General features: G+C 48.0%; 1 protein-coding gene across 1 annotated transcript in view; it reads left to right on the forward strand.

Annotated features, from left to right (window-relative positions):
• The first annotated feature begins 483 nt into the window (after positions 1 to 483).
• The window catches only part of LOC130480760 (zinc finger protein 135-like), a 44,008-nt gene continuing 29,447 nt past the window's right edge, over positions 484 to 15,044 (forward strand). Inside the window, exons 1-5 of the mRNA XM_056853416.1 lie at positions 484 to 513; positions 610 to 736; positions 3,202 to 3,713; positions 12,448 to 13,352; positions 13,434 to 13,665. Coding sequence (XP_056709394.1) covers positions 484 to 513; positions 610 to 736; positions 3,202 to 3,713; positions 12,448 to 13,352; positions 13,434 to 13,665 — 1,806 coding nt within the window. The remainder of the gene's footprint in view (positions 514 to 609; positions 737 to 3,201; positions 3,714 to 12,447; positions 13,353 to 13,433; positions 13,666 to 15,044) is intronic.

Below are 15,044 nucleotides of genomic sequence, written 5' to 3' on the forward strand. Positions count from 1 at the left end.
CACCGTTGCTACTTCCCTGGCCGCGACTCCGGCAGGTGGCGTGGAGGCGGCCCTGCGAGTGGCGCGGCCTGCCCAGACGGCGTGGCCGGGCGGGTGCGGCGAGGCCTGCCTGCGTTGTTCTTGGTGCTTGCTGCTCTCGAACAGCAAGAAGTCGGGTGGTGGGTCACTGCTGCTGCCGCCGCGGGACATGCTGGGAGAGGAGAGAAGGGGAGGAGGAGGTAAGTTTCCTGAAATCCCCCCTTAGTGGTGCCTCTCCCCCGGGTGACTCGCATATAAGCCAATGGCAAATTTTTCACCCCTTTTTTGGGGTTGAAAAACTCGGCTTATACTCGAGTATATACGGTATTCCTCTTTCAATATCCACAGTTGCTTGAGAAAGGGCTGTGGCTCAGCGGTGGAGGATCTGGTTGGCAACCAGAAAGTCCCCGGTTCAATTCCCGGCATGCATTTGTGGAGAGCTGCAGCTGGTCTGATCAGACAGTAATGACCTTGATAGACCAATGGTCTGATTCGGTATAAGGCTGCTTCGTGGTGGTTGTTTTCAGATGGTGAGCAAACGCATGTTTGAGCAGGATTATTTGTGAGGCAGAAGTGTCTTCTTTTTTCCAGTGTCCGGTTTCCTTTGAGGAAGTGGCTGTGCGCTTCACCAAGGCTGAGTGGGCGCTGCTGAATCCCGACCAGAGAGCTTTGTATAGGGAAGTCATGGTGGAGAATTACGAGAATGTGGCGTCTCTGGGTGAGGATCCCTTTTATCGTGATTTGGTAGATGTGAAAGATGTGATTTTTTTGCCCCCATTGCTACTTTGATTATTTATGCTTTGATTATTTATGATTTGATTTGATTTGATCTAGAAGAGAGTAGAAGAGAGCAAGAGTCCAGTAAAGATTTGACAATATTTCTTAAAGACTTAAAGAAAAGACAGGGTATGAGCTTTCGTGAATTACAGCTCACCTCTTCAGATACAGCTAGAATGTGAGTCCGTCTGTCCTTAAGTAGGGAAGAGTGCATTCAGACACCCAATGGCAATAGCGTGTAAATGTTAGTAGCAGGTAAATGACATTAGCAGGGGTGATTGGATTAGGTGTGATATGCAGAGGGGTAGCAGGCATGGAGAAATCAGCATTGGTAATGAGGAATCCCCGGAATGAGCTATTTATAGTCCACATTCTCACTGAAACTCAAGGAAGATTAGAGAGTGTAAGTAAGTTCAATCAATAGGGTGAAGAAACAGCTAATAAACAACGTTATAGGACTTGGATGGAAGGTCACCAAGGAGAAGACTGAGGTTGCTGTGCAGAGGAAAGCAATAGCAAACCACCTCTGCTCATCTCTTGGCTTGACAACCCGACTGTCTTGGGCTCGCCATGAGCTGATTGTAACTTAATGGCACAAAATTATTATTATTATTATTATTATTATTATTATTATTATTATTATTATTATTATTATGTGTGTTAAGTGCCGTCAAGTCACTTCCGACTCATGGCGACCCTATGAATGAAAGTCCTCCAAAATGTCCTATCTTTGACATCCTTGCTCAGATCTTGCAACCTGAAGGCTGTGGCTTCCTTTATTGAGTCAATCCATCTCTTGTTGGGTCTTCCTCTTTTTCTGCTGCCCTCAACTTTTCCTAACATGGCTGCCTTTTCCAGTGACTCTTGTCGTCTCATGACATGACCAAAATACAATAGCCTCAGTTTAGTCATTTTAGCTTCTAGGGTCACTTCAGGCTTGATTTGATCTATAACCCATTGATTGGTTTTTTTTGGCAGTCCACGGAATCCCTAACACTCTCCTCCAACACCACATTTCAAAGGAATCCATTTTCTTCCTATCAGCTTTCTTCACTGTCCAGCTTTCACACCCATACATAGTAATAGGGCAGGGATGGGGAACCTCAGGCCCGGGGGCCGTATGCGGTCCCCGAGGACATTTTTTGTGGCCCTCAGGAGCTCCAGGGCCCTGCCCCGGAGGCGGGGCGCAGGGTGGCCCTCCCTGAGGGTGTTCCTGGGGCCGCGCCTTACAGGGGTACTGCGGTACCCTTTGGACCTCCTTTCGCCAACTGTCGGCTGTCGGTCTGCGAGAGGAGAGGGGAGGGAGAGGGATGCTTCCCCCAAGGCTGCCCCCTACAGCCACAGCATGCAGGAATGCAGCGGCACATTGTAAGCCCCTCTCGCTGCCTGTTGGCTGTTGAGCTGCAAGAGGGAGGGGGGGAAAGAGGCCGGCGGCTCCCAGCGGCAGAGCATGCATGTGGGAGTCGATCGGGCTTCCGGGGGGGGGGGCTTTTGTGGACTCTGGGGGGGGGAGGGCATGAAGACTGGGGCCCAGTCGCGTGGGGCCAGTGTGCGCAGGTGTGTGTGGGTGGGAAGGCTTTTCTCTCTTCCTCTTTTTCTGTCACTCTTTCTCCTTTCTCTCCCTCTCTTTCTGTCTCTTTCTTTGTCTCCCTCCGTCCTTTTCTTTCTTTCTCTCCATTTCTTTCTCCCTTTCTCTCTCTTTCTCCCTCCCTTCCTTTTCCTTTTTCTGTTTTCCTTCCTTCCTTGCCGATCGACTGTGGGCTGTGCCCCCATGGCACCTCGTTTGCTCGGGCCCACCACTGGCTGCCCTCCCACCTGTGTGGCCTCCCCTGGGGTTGCCAACCTCCAGGTGGTGGCTGGAGACCTGGCAACCCTAGCCTCTCCCCCCCCACCAGGAGATCTACACCTGGTATGGCCCCTGAATGATGTCATAAATGTGCAAATGGCCCTTGGCAGGAAAAACGTTCCCCACCCCTGTAATAGGGAATACGATGGCATGAATTAATCTAGTCTTGGTGGCCAGTGACACATCCTTACACTTCAAAATATTTTCTAGCTTCCAGCTAATAAACAGTGATCTAGAACTTGGACGGAAGGTCACCAAGGAGAAGACTGAGGTTGCTGTGCAGAGGAATGCAATGGCAAACCACCTCTGCTCATCTCTTGGCTTGACAACCCCACGGTCTTGGGCTCGCCATGAGATGATTGCAACTTAATGGCACAAAATTATTATTATTATTTATAGGACTGGTTTAGCAGAAATCTGAAACAAGTCTTGAGTATTAAATATGACATGTTAGGCAATGTGCGCTACGGTAGGGGAGGGGGAGAGGGGAGGGGAGGGGAGGTGGGGAACTTGCCATTGTTGCTGCCGCCGTGACTGCCACCGCCGCCGGGCCCGGCCAGCTTCCCCCGGCCTGCTGCGGACAGCAGGGGCCGCAGGAAGGCTGCGCGCCGGCGGCGCCGGGACAGCTTCCCACAGCCAGCAGCGGCCTCCTGCAGGTGCAGGAAGGCCGCGTGCTGCCGCGCCAGGCAAGCCTCCCTTGGCCCGCTGCAGCCGGCGGGGGCCCCAGGAAGGCTGCGCGCCGCCGCTGCTGGGCCCGGCAAGCCTCCCCCGGCCCGCTGCAGCCGGCGGGGGCCGCACGCCGCTGCTGCTGGGCCCGGCAAGCCTCCCCCGGCCCGCTGCAGCTGGCGGGGGCCGCTGGAAGGCCACGCGCCGCCGCTGCTGGGCCCAGCCAGCCTCCCCCGGCCAGCAGCGGCCTGCGAGGGCCGCAGGAAGGCTGCATGCCGGCGCCGGGCCCGAGCAGCTTAGTGCGGCCAGCAGCAGCCTCCTGTGGGTGCAGGAAGGCCGCGCGCCGCCGCTGCCGGGCCCGGCCAGCCTTCCCCGGCCAGCAGCGGCCTGCGGGGACCGCCTGCGGGTGCAGGAAGGACGCGCCACCACCGGCTGCACCGATTCGCCGCCTCTCCCGCCCTTGGATGGCACTGGGGTTGGGGTGGGTTGGGAGGGCCCGGGAGGCCAATGGGAGGGCGACCTGGGGCAGGGGCGAGGTCATCCCTACGCTCTAAAATGGCGGCCGCCATTTTAGAGCACAGCATTACCAGTAAAGGGAATTTCTTATTGACCCTCGGCTTATACGCGGGTCAATAAGAAATTCCCTTTTCTGGCCTCCAATTTTGGGGGGTCGGCTTATACTCGGGTCGCCTTATACCCAAGTATATACGGTACATTTGTAGAAATGTAATGCAGTGACAGCAAGATAACAAATAGCAACAAGTAACTTGTATTAGTTGCGATGTCCGTTCCCTGACCTGGATAGGCCAGGTTAGCTCAGTCTTGTCAGGTCTTGGAAGCTAAGTAGGGTTGACCCTGGTGAGTACTTGGATGGGAGGCCATGCGTCTACAGAGGGGGGCAGGGAATGGCAAACCACTTCTGGACACCTCTTGCCTTGAAAACCCTACTGGGTTGTCTAAGTCAGCTGTGGTTTGATGGCACTTTCCACCTCCACCAGTATTGTCCACCGCCCTATTCCGTCTGTTGAAATGCTTTCCAGAATTGTTCAACATAGCCTTATTTCTTTATAAAAATGTCCTCCCATCTGCTGTGGAAGTGGTTGTCCCTGGACATATGTGGTTGGCCATGAGGTTTTCAGCCTGACCAATAGCATTTGTATAATCCCAAACTCCCACTTTAACTGACATGTCAATTGTGCATCCCCTTGAAATGGGTGATGAATGTAATTGCCGTCTTTACAGTGTATCGGTTAGAACTGGCAATTGTATGTGTAGTCTGAAGAGGAGAAGACTGAGAGGTGACATGATAACCATCTTCAAGTCCTTGAAGGGCTGTCACATAGAGGAGGGTGCCGAGTTGTTTTCTGTTGACCTAGAAGGTCAGACCATCGGGTTGAAATTAAATGAAAAGAGTTTCCGTCTAGACATTAGGAACAATTTTCGAACGGTTAGAGCAGTTCCTTAGTGGAACAGGCTTCCTCAGGAGGTGGTGGGAAGAGGTTAGATGGCCACTTTTAGCAATGCTGATTCTATGACCTTAGGCCAGGGGTCGGCAAACTCATTAGTCAAAAGAGCCAAATATCAACAGTACAACGATTGAGATTTCTTTTGAGAGCCAAATTTCTTAAACTTAAACTATATAGGTAGGTACACTGTTTATTAACTTAATAAACTTTAATTAAAGTTTTAAGTCTTAATTAAACTATAGGTACACTGAATAAAACTTGATATCATACTTAATAGTGATCTTATTTATTGATAACAAATTGTAAGTCCCTGCCATTTCCCCCTCCCCGTCCGGAGTCCTCGTCTGGAGGCCTGGTCTACCGCCATAAAAGCCTATTGGTGGACCTGGCCTCCGGCTGAGTCCCATTGGGAGGCCAGGTCTACCCATTGTCTTTCTTGGCAGTAGACCTGGCCTCCGGAGGCCCATAGAAGCCAGTTGGTAGACCTGGCCTCTGAAGGGTGCCTTTTCCCCCTCCTTGGAGTCCAGGTCTACCGCCAAGAAAGCCAGTGGGTAGACATGGCCTCCCAATGGGACTCAGCCGGAGGCCAGGTCTACCAAAGGAAGCCCGCCCCGCCCAACAGCTGATAGGCGGGGGGGCAGGAACCGCCGAGCTGCCCGCCCAGCAATCGCGCATCTAGATGGGAGGGGAGGCTTTAGCCTCCCAACCATTGAGGGCAAGGGAAAGGGGGACCCGGCTATTCTCCACAGCGGCGGGGGGGGGGAGAGACAGCGCCCCCGCTCGCCCGCTCTCTCTCTCTCTCTCAGGCATGCCAGCTCCGCAGCCCGGCTGCCAGCGCGAGCGGGCGCAAGAGCAGGGGCTCCGAACCAAGTTCGGAGAGCCGCACTCAACGGGCCAAAGAGCCGCATGCGGCTCTGGAGCCGCAGTTTTGAGACCCCTGGTATAGATAGACGTTTGTTTCCAGGTTCCTGCCAAAACAACTCTCGCAGCCATTGTAGCATATTTAAACAGATCTTTAAATCTCGTAGGTAGGTCAGATGGTGTTATGCTTAGTAAAAACTATCTTGGGTCTAGATTTATTTTTTATTTAAGCATATTTTGTATTTCACCTTGAATTTCACCTTGAATTTCACACCCCTTTTTTTCCTTCAAGCGGGACATCTGAGAGATCATGTAGGGCATCATGTACCTTCTATAGAACGTCTAAGACTTATTCCAATTTTCTTTTTCTTCTTGGCTTGCGGTATATTTCAATTCAAGGGTGCAAAGTTTTCCCCCTGTTTCCATTGTAACCATCTCACCAAAGTTTGCATCCATTTGATCATATTTGTCTTGACTTGTTCTGCTTCCGAATCATATTTCAATAATAATAATTTATAAAAAATTTCCTAAAAGATGGTCATTACTCTTAGTTACTATTGTCTCAAATTCCGTTAACTCTTGCAATATCCCAGATTTTAGACCATCTTGTTTTAGGTTGGATCTCAGTTGAAGGTATGTCAGGCAACTCATGTTTTTAAACTTGTCTTGGGGCACTAGTAGACTTTTGATCTCTCCTGTGGAGTCCGCCATGCCACGATATGTTAAAAATTGTTCGTTTCTCAGTGCAATGACTTCGTAATATGCTTCAGTCGGTGACTGGAGGGCGAGAGATTCTCGCTGGAGGGTGAGAGATTCAAAACAGATAAAAGGAAATATTTTTTCACACAATGCACAGTTAAATTGTGGAACTCTCTGCCCCAGGATGTGGTGATGGCTGCCAGCTTGGAGGGCTTTAAAAGGTATGTCAGCCAACTCATGTTTTTAAACTTGTCTTGGAGCACTAGTAGAGTTTTGATCTCTCCTGTGGAGTCCACCATGTCACGATATGTTAAAAATTGTTCGTTTCTCAGTGCAATATCTTCGTGATATGCTTCAGTCGGTGACATTATAGATGGCGGAGAGGGGTTAATTCTCTTTTTGTGTCTGTTCCAGACTTTTAAGATCGTTGGCTTAATATCGCAGTCTTCGGGGGTTTTGCCTGGTTGGAGCGGACACTTGGGATTCCATAAAACCTTATGGAAACCTTGTGAAAGACCAGCTCTTTCCAATATGATGTTTCTGTTCTTGGGGTGCTTAATCCAAGCTGCAATCCACGTCAAACAGGAAGCATGGTAGTATAGTTTAAAATGCGGTAGCGCTAGTCCACCTGTTTTTCTATCATCTTGTAGAACTTTGAATCTGACTCTTGGCTTCTTCCCATTCCAGACAAAATGGTTGATTTGTCCCTGCCAACAGTCTTTCATTGTGTCAGTTATACGTATTGGTAAAAATTGGAATAGGAAGTTTAACCTTGGAAGTACGTTCATCTTTATTGTTCATATTCTTCCCAGTCAGGAAATAGTCATCTTTGTCCATCGGTTCAGGTCTTTTTCTATTTCTCCCCAAATTCTTACATAGTTCATTTTGAAAAGTGTCTTATTTTGTGAAGATATATTGATGCCTAGATACTTAAGGCACCAGACAAGGATGTCCACTTTCACCACTGTAAGGTGCTTTGAGACTTATGGTAGAGCAGGGGTGGGGAACCTTTTTTCCGCCAAGGGCCATTTGGATATTTATAACATCATTCGTGGGCCATACAAAATTATCAACTTAAAATTAGCCAGCCACTACGTTTCTCCATGGCCCAGGGGTGGGGGGTGGGGAAGGGTTAACACAGTTTCTTGGGTGGTCCTAGCAGCTCCATCGCTGAAGATTCTTCTGCAAGGGGGGGGGGAAGGTAGCTTTTCTCGGCAAAAGAAATTCACATCTGCCTTGAATAGAGTCTCCTTCTGTCCGTGGGAGGGAATCTCCAGTCTTAGATCCTTCTGAGCTAGAGATCTGCCAGGACCCACAAAGGGCCAGGCCAAATGATTTCCCGGGCCTTAAACGGCCCCCGGACCTGACATTCCCCACCCCTGTGGTAGAGGAAAGCAAGGTATGAAAACTAACTCTTCTTTCCTTCTCTCTCGTTGCCTTTTAGAAGGTGAACATAGAAAGGATGATGTAGGAATGCATGATTCTTTTGTCGTAACTATTCCATTTGTTTCCTCCAAAGCAATTCCCAAGCTTGGCCTCATCTCCTGGCTACAGGAAAGTGAAGCACCATTTTCTCCAGACTCTGAAGATGAGGAGCAGTCGGCAGGTGGGTGCTTAGATAGGTGCTGGATGCCTTGGTTGGCTGGGGAAGGAGGGATTTCCATGGAGGGCAGCTAGGTGTTTTGAATGGCCACAATCCTTCAGGCTGGGAGCTCATGTACCCAGGGATACTTCCCACAGTTCCACTGACCTTTCATTCCTCGTAAAATTTGGCATGGGATGGGAATGCTGCAACAGTCCTGTTCTTCAGTGTTGATCTAGATTTGTGAGTCTTGGATCTTGACTTTGATTCCATCCGCCTGGAAGTGTTGATAGGTCTGAGGAAAGATAAGGAGTAGCTGCAGGGTGGGGAGATCTACTGATTGTCAAGGAAATGAACCATTATAACCAAAAGAAGAATATATACACAATGATACACTTTAGCATAGCAGTGTGTGTGAATACGATCATTGGGTACAGGCGGGCTGTAAATTAAATATGAGCAGCCAGTGTGGTGCAACAGCAAAAATGGCTAATCTGATTTTGGAGTATATCAACAGAGGCATAACATCCAAATCGCAAGATGTCATAGTACTGCCATACACTGCATTGGTCAGGCTGCACCTGGCGTACTTTGTGTAGTTCTGGGGGCCTTAGCTCAAAAAGGATGTGGACTAAATGAAGCAGATGCAGAAAGAGCGGCGAGGATGCCTAGAGGCCTGGAGACCAAGCCCGACGAGGAAAGGCTGAGGGACTTGGGAATTTTCACTCTGGAGAAGAGGAGGTTAAGGGGAGACATGAAAGGCTGTCACTGAGGGCACGGGCTGTTCTTCTTGGCAGCAGAGGATAGGGCTTGCAATAATTGGTTGGAATTATTTACCTATTCGATTCGATTTCTTGCCCGCCCTCCCAGGCCAAGGCTGGGCTCAGGGTGGGTCACATCATTTAAAATACACATCAACCATAAAATAATTCCATTTCAACTAAAACTAGGCAAATCTCAAGATGGTGCACCAATTTCTACCAATTTGACTGAATAGACTGGCAGGTCAGCCCCTCAAGTGGATTCTAGCGTAAAGTACCGAAAAGGGTGGGGGTAACCGGGAGCCCGGTGGAAAGGTATTGGCTGGACGCACAGTGTTACTGAAGTTAAGCCACGATCATTTTGTGACTGGCTCTGCCTCCTATGGCAGCCATTTTGTGGCAGCCATTTTGTTGCTGCGCCCATCATAACGTGTCAGGATTCCAGATGTCCCACAGGCTCAAAAAAAATATAATCAGCATATGGATAAGAGTCACAAAACCTCGGACAACATTGCTCCAGGAATTCTGTGTGAATATTAAATAAATGCCACTGATTTAACACAGTTTGTACCCCACTTTTTTGCCTCATCATAGCCACCAAAGCGGCTATCAAATTTATTGTTAGATTTATTTATTTGTGATTTATTTTTTAAATTAAACCATATTAAATGAGATTGCATCTTAAAAACCATTAAAATGACCAAAAACACATTATTAAAACAATTGAAACCAGAGCTAAAATAAGGAAGACTCATTGAGGGAATGTTAAACAAACTAAAAAGTCTTCACCCCCTTCGTCAGAAGATGGTAATCAGAGGGGGCAGGAGTATCTCCTTAGGAAGGGGGTTTCAGAGTTCCGGTGCCACAATCAAGAAGACCCTTTCCTGGATTGCCACCGCCTCCTCTCAGAAGGCAGGGCGCTTGAAACAGAGCCTCTGAAGATGAACATCATAGTCAGGTAGGTTCATAAGGCAGTAGGTCGCTATTCAGGTTTGATGGTCCCAAACCATACAGTACTTTAAAGATCAGCACCAGCCTCTGTGTAATTCATAGAATCATAGATGTGGAAGGGGCTCTACAGGCTATCTAGCCCAACCCCTGCTTAATCAGCCTAGAGAGCATCCCTGACAAGTGTGTGTCCAGCCTCTGCTTGAAGACGGCCAGAAAGGGGCAAGCGCGCCACCTTGCTAGACAGCCCATTCCACTGCTGACCCACTCTTATTGTAGAAAAACAAGGTTCCTAATATCCAGCTGCTTCCCCCTCATAATTTATACCCATTTTTGTGAGTCCTATCTTCTGCTGCCAACAGGAACAGCTCACTGCCCTCTTCTAAGTGACAGCCTTTCATAGAATCATAGAGTTGGAAGGGACCACCAGGGTCAACTAGTCCAACCCCTTGCACGATGCAGGAAATTAACAACTACCTCCCCCCCATCCCCCCGCCATGCAGGACCCCTTAATCAAAGCACTCCTGACAGATGGCCATCCAGCCTCTGCTTAAAGGCCTCCAAGGACTGGGGGATTCCACCACCCTCCGAGGCAGTGCATTCCACTATCAAACAGAGAACAAGCTAGTTCCCTCATCAACGTAACATCCCTTCAAATATTTAAACATGGCTATCATGTCTCCCCTCAACTTTCTCCAAATACACAAAGAGAGCAATCATCCCCCCGCTCAACTTCTCCAGACTGAACATTCCCAAGTCCCTCTGCCTTTCCTCGTAGGGCTGGGTCTCCAGGCCCCTGATCAATACCCATCGCTCTGCTCTGCACCTGCTCCATTCTGTCCACATCCATTTTGAAGTGAGGCCTCCAGAACTGCACACAACACTCCAGGTGTGGCCTGACCAATACAGTGTACAGCGGAACTATGACATGTTGCGATTTGGATGTTATGACTCTGTTGATACCCTCCAAGATTAGCTTTTTTTGCTGCTGCATCACACGGGCTGCTCATATTTAGCATACAGTCCATCCGTACCCCAAGATCTTGTTTGCACACACAGCTACTCAGAGGTGTTTCCCCCAGCCAGTATGCATGCATTTTTGTTACCCATATGTAGGATTCTGCATGTATCCTTGTTGAATTACATCTTGCTCTGATCTGCCAGCTTCTCCAGTGTGTTCAGATTTGTAAATTGAATGAGCAATCTCTCCACCCCCTCCTCCAGATCATATATAAAAAATATTGAAAAGTACCAGGCCCAGAATCAAGCCCTGAGACACCCTACTGGATAGTTCATTCAGATGAAATGCCATTGATGCCTACTTTTTGGGTGCAGTTCTCCAACCACTTCCCTATCCACCTAACTATCTTAGAGTCCTAGAATTCTGCCCTCATATACCTACGTGTAGTGTCTTCTGCGGTGCTGAAATTAATTCTCTGATAAAATGTCCTCTTCTGCATTATCCTTAAGAGGTTCATAAAAAAAGAAATGAAATAAACGAAACCACTCATATGACAGCCTTTATTCTAAATATATGTTGTAACTTTTATACTAAAATATTATTGAACTGTTGTATTAAAAGGTGTTGGGGAGCGTTAAGAACATCCACAGGGAGGCAGTGAAGTCTTCAGATGAAAATCACGGATGCAGAGAGCCAAAGTTGTCTGTGGCCCTTGGCCAGTTTAGAAGCCAAATTAAAATAGAGAAAGTAACTTGGTCTGCATTCACTTTGCAAAAAGGTTAACTCTGTTATAACTCCAGATTATAGACTTACTTCCCCTTCTAATGAGAAAGCTTTGTTCCACCAGGTGGCATCAGAGCCAGTGTGGTATAGCGGTTAAGAGAGATCGACTCTAAACTGGAGAACTGGATTTGTATCCCCACTCCTCTACTTGAGCGAGGAACTTTAATCTGGTGAACCGAGTTAGTTTCCCCACTCCTACATATGAAGCCTGCTGGGTGACCTTGGGCTAGTCACAGTTCTCTCAGAACTCTTTCAGCTCCACCTACTTCACATGGTGTCTGTTGTGGGGAGGAGAGGGAAGGTGATTGTAATTTGGTTTATTCTCCTTCAAAGATAGAGAAAGTTAGCATATAAAAACCAACTCTTCTTCTTCTTCAGTTAACAGGAAAGTTGACAAGAATGATAGAGAACGATGTGGGGTGTCTTTCGAAACAACCAGCCATGAAGTGGAGGAAGAGCCTTCTGGGAATCAAGAAGAGTCAAGGAGGCAGGAGGAAAACAAGGGGGAGAAGTCAGGGGGTCAGTCTTTAGTTTTCCAGGCCAGTAGCTTGCTCAAAAAGGCAGCACAAGAAAAGAATCACAAGGCAAAGAGGAGGAATGAACCTTCTGAAAGTGGAGAAATACTGAGATGTAAATCCAACTTTTCTTCTTCCCAACAGAGGATCCATACAGGGTATGAAACTTATAAATGCTCTGAATGTGGTAAGGGGTTCAGTAGGCTCGTCAGCCTCACTACTCATAAGAGAATCCATATGAGGGAGGAACCATCTGAGAGTTCAGAGTGTGAGAATAGTTTTGTTCTGAGTGAAAGCCTTCCTTCCCATCAAAGAACCCACACAGGCCAAAAACCATGCCGATGCTCAGAGTGTAGGAAAAGGTTCAGGGGTAACACAACGTCTACTTTGCATCAGACAATCCATTCAGAGGAAAAACAATATAAATGCTTGGAATGTGGAAAGCTCTTTCGCCGGCGAACACACTTCACTGAGCATCAGAGAATCCACGCAAAAGAGAAACCATATAAATGCTTGGAGTGTGGAAAGAACTTCACTCATAAACGAGGACTCACTTCCCATCAGAGAATCCACACAAAAGAGAAGCCATATGTGTGCTTGAAGTGTGGGAAAACCTTCCGTTGGAGGCCAGCCCTCACTTACCATAAGAGAATCCACACAAAGGAGAAGCCATATGTGTGCTTGAAGTGTGGGAAAACCTTCCCTTGGAGTTCAGGCCTCACTCGCCATCAAAGAATCCACACAAAGGAGAAGCCATATTTGTGCTTGAAGTGTGGGAAAACCTTCCGTTCGAGCACAACCCTCACTTACCATCAGAGAATCCACACAAAGGAGAAGCCATATGTGTGCTTGGAGTGTGGGAAAACCTTCCGTTGGCGCAATACCTTCACTTCCCATCAGAGAATCCACACAAAGGAGACGCCATATGTGTGCTTGGAGTGTGGGAAAATCTTCCATTTGAGGTTACTTCTCACTTCACACCTGAGAGTACACTCGGGGGAGAAACCGTACCAGTGCACGGTATGTGGGAAATGCTTTAGTCAGAGTGCACACCTTAGTTCCCACCGAAGAATCCATTCTGGAGAGAAACCCTATCAATGCCAGGAGTGTGGAAAAGGCTTCAGTCAGAGTTCACACCTGAAAGTACACCTAAGAATCCACACGGGAGAGAAGCCATATAAATGCTTGGAATGTGGAAAGAGTTTCACTTGTAGCCAGAACCTTAAATCACATGAAAAAATCCACACAGGGGTGCAGCCATATAAATGCCTGGATTGTGGGAAAAGCTTCAGTCAGAGCTTCAGCCTTAGGTTACATCTAAGAGTCCACACAGGGGAGAAGCCGTATAAATGCTTGGAATGTGGGAAGAGTTTCACTTCTAGCCAGTCCCTTAAAGGACACAAAAGAATCCACACAGGGCAGAAGCCGTATAAATGCATGGAATGTGGAAAAAGTTTCACTTCTAGCCAGTACCTTAAACAACACAAAAGAATCCACACAGGGCAGATGCCACATAAATGCCTGGATTGTGGGAAAAGCTTCAATCAGAGCTCAAGCCTTAAGGTACATCAAAGAGTCCACACAGGGGAGAAGCCGTATAAATGCATGGAATGTGGAAAGAGTTTCACTTCTAGCCAGTACCTTAAACTACACAAAAGAATCCACACAGGGCAAAAGCCACATAAATGCATGGAATGTGGGAGAAGCTTCAATCAGAGCTCAAACCTTAAGGTACATCAAAGAGTCCACACAGGGGAGAAGCCGTATAAATGCATGGAATGTGGAAAGAGTTTCACTTCTAGCCAGTACCTTAAACTACACAAAAGAATCCACACAGGGCAGAAGCCACATAAATGCATGGAATGTGGGACAAGCTTCAATCAGAAGCTACATCAAAAAGTCCACACAGGAGAGAAGCCATTTAAATGCTTGGAATGTGGAAAGAGTTTTGGCAGCCGTTCACAACTTACATCACACAAGAGAACTCACATGGGATAAATGGTTAAATGCATGCAGTGTGGAAAGAACTTCACCAGCTGTGCACAGCTTGTATGTGTGTGTGTGTTAAGTGCCGCCAGGTTGCTTCCAACTCTTGGCAACCCTATAAATTAATGTCCTCCAAAACATTCCATCCTTAACTGCCTTCTCAGATCTTGTAAACTGAAGGGCGTGGCTTCCTTTATAGAGTCAATCCATCTCTTGTTGGGTCTTTTCTTTTCCTGCTGCCTTCACCTTCTCCTAGCATGATTGTCTTTTCCAGTGAATCCTGTCTTCTCATAATGACCAAAATACGATTTCATCTATAACCCACTGATTTGTTTTTTGGCAGTCCATGGTATCCGTAGCACTCTCCTCCAACACCACATTTCAGAGTCAATCCATCTCTTGTTGGGTCTTTTCTTTTCCTGCTGCCTTCATCTTCTCCTAGCATGATTGTCTTTTCCAGTAACTCCTGTCTTCTCATAATGACCAAAGTATGATAGCCTCAGTTTAGTCATTTTAGCTTCTAGGGTCAGTTCAGGCTTGATTTCATCTATAACCCACTGATTTGTTTTTTGGCAGTCCATGGTATCCGTAACACTCTCCTCCAACACCACATTTCAGAATAATCTACTTTTTTGCTATCAGCTTTCTTCATTGTCCTGCTTTGACACCCATACACATGGGGAATACTATGGCATGAATTCACGATCTTGGTTGCCAGTGACGCATTCTTACAATGAAGAATCTTTTCTATCTCCTTCATAGTTGCCCTTCCCAATCTTGATCTCTTTCTGATTACAGGACATCATAAAGTCCACACCAGAGAGGGGGGGAAATATAGACCAGGGGTGTCAAACATGTGGCCCGCGGGCCGGATGCGGCCCCTGGAGGGCTTCCCTCCTGCACGCAAGGCAGCTGGCCCCCACTCCCCCTCCCCTTTCTGGGGTTCCTGGGGCTGCTCCAGCCTGCGAGCCCAGCCAGCCGCCTTCCGCCATCCCTTTCTGGACTTCCCAGAAACTGAAGATTGTGCTGTCTCCCCGCCAGGAGGCAGTGCAATTTCATTCCCTCCCCGCCCTAGCCGAGCCCTACGTAAAGCTTGACTGGGGGGGAGGGGAAACTGAAAATCTTCACCCCCTTCCTGCCCTAGCCAAGCTCCATGTGGAGCTTGACTGGGGGAG

The sequence above is a fragment of the Euleptes europaea genome, chromosome 1, assembly GCF_029931775.1.
Source record: "Euleptes europaea isolate rEulEur1 chromosome 1, rEulEur1.hap1, whole genome shotgun sequence".
Lineage (NCBI taxonomy): Eukaryota > Metazoa > Chordata > Lepidosauria > Squamata > Sphaerodactylidae > Euleptes > Euleptes europaea.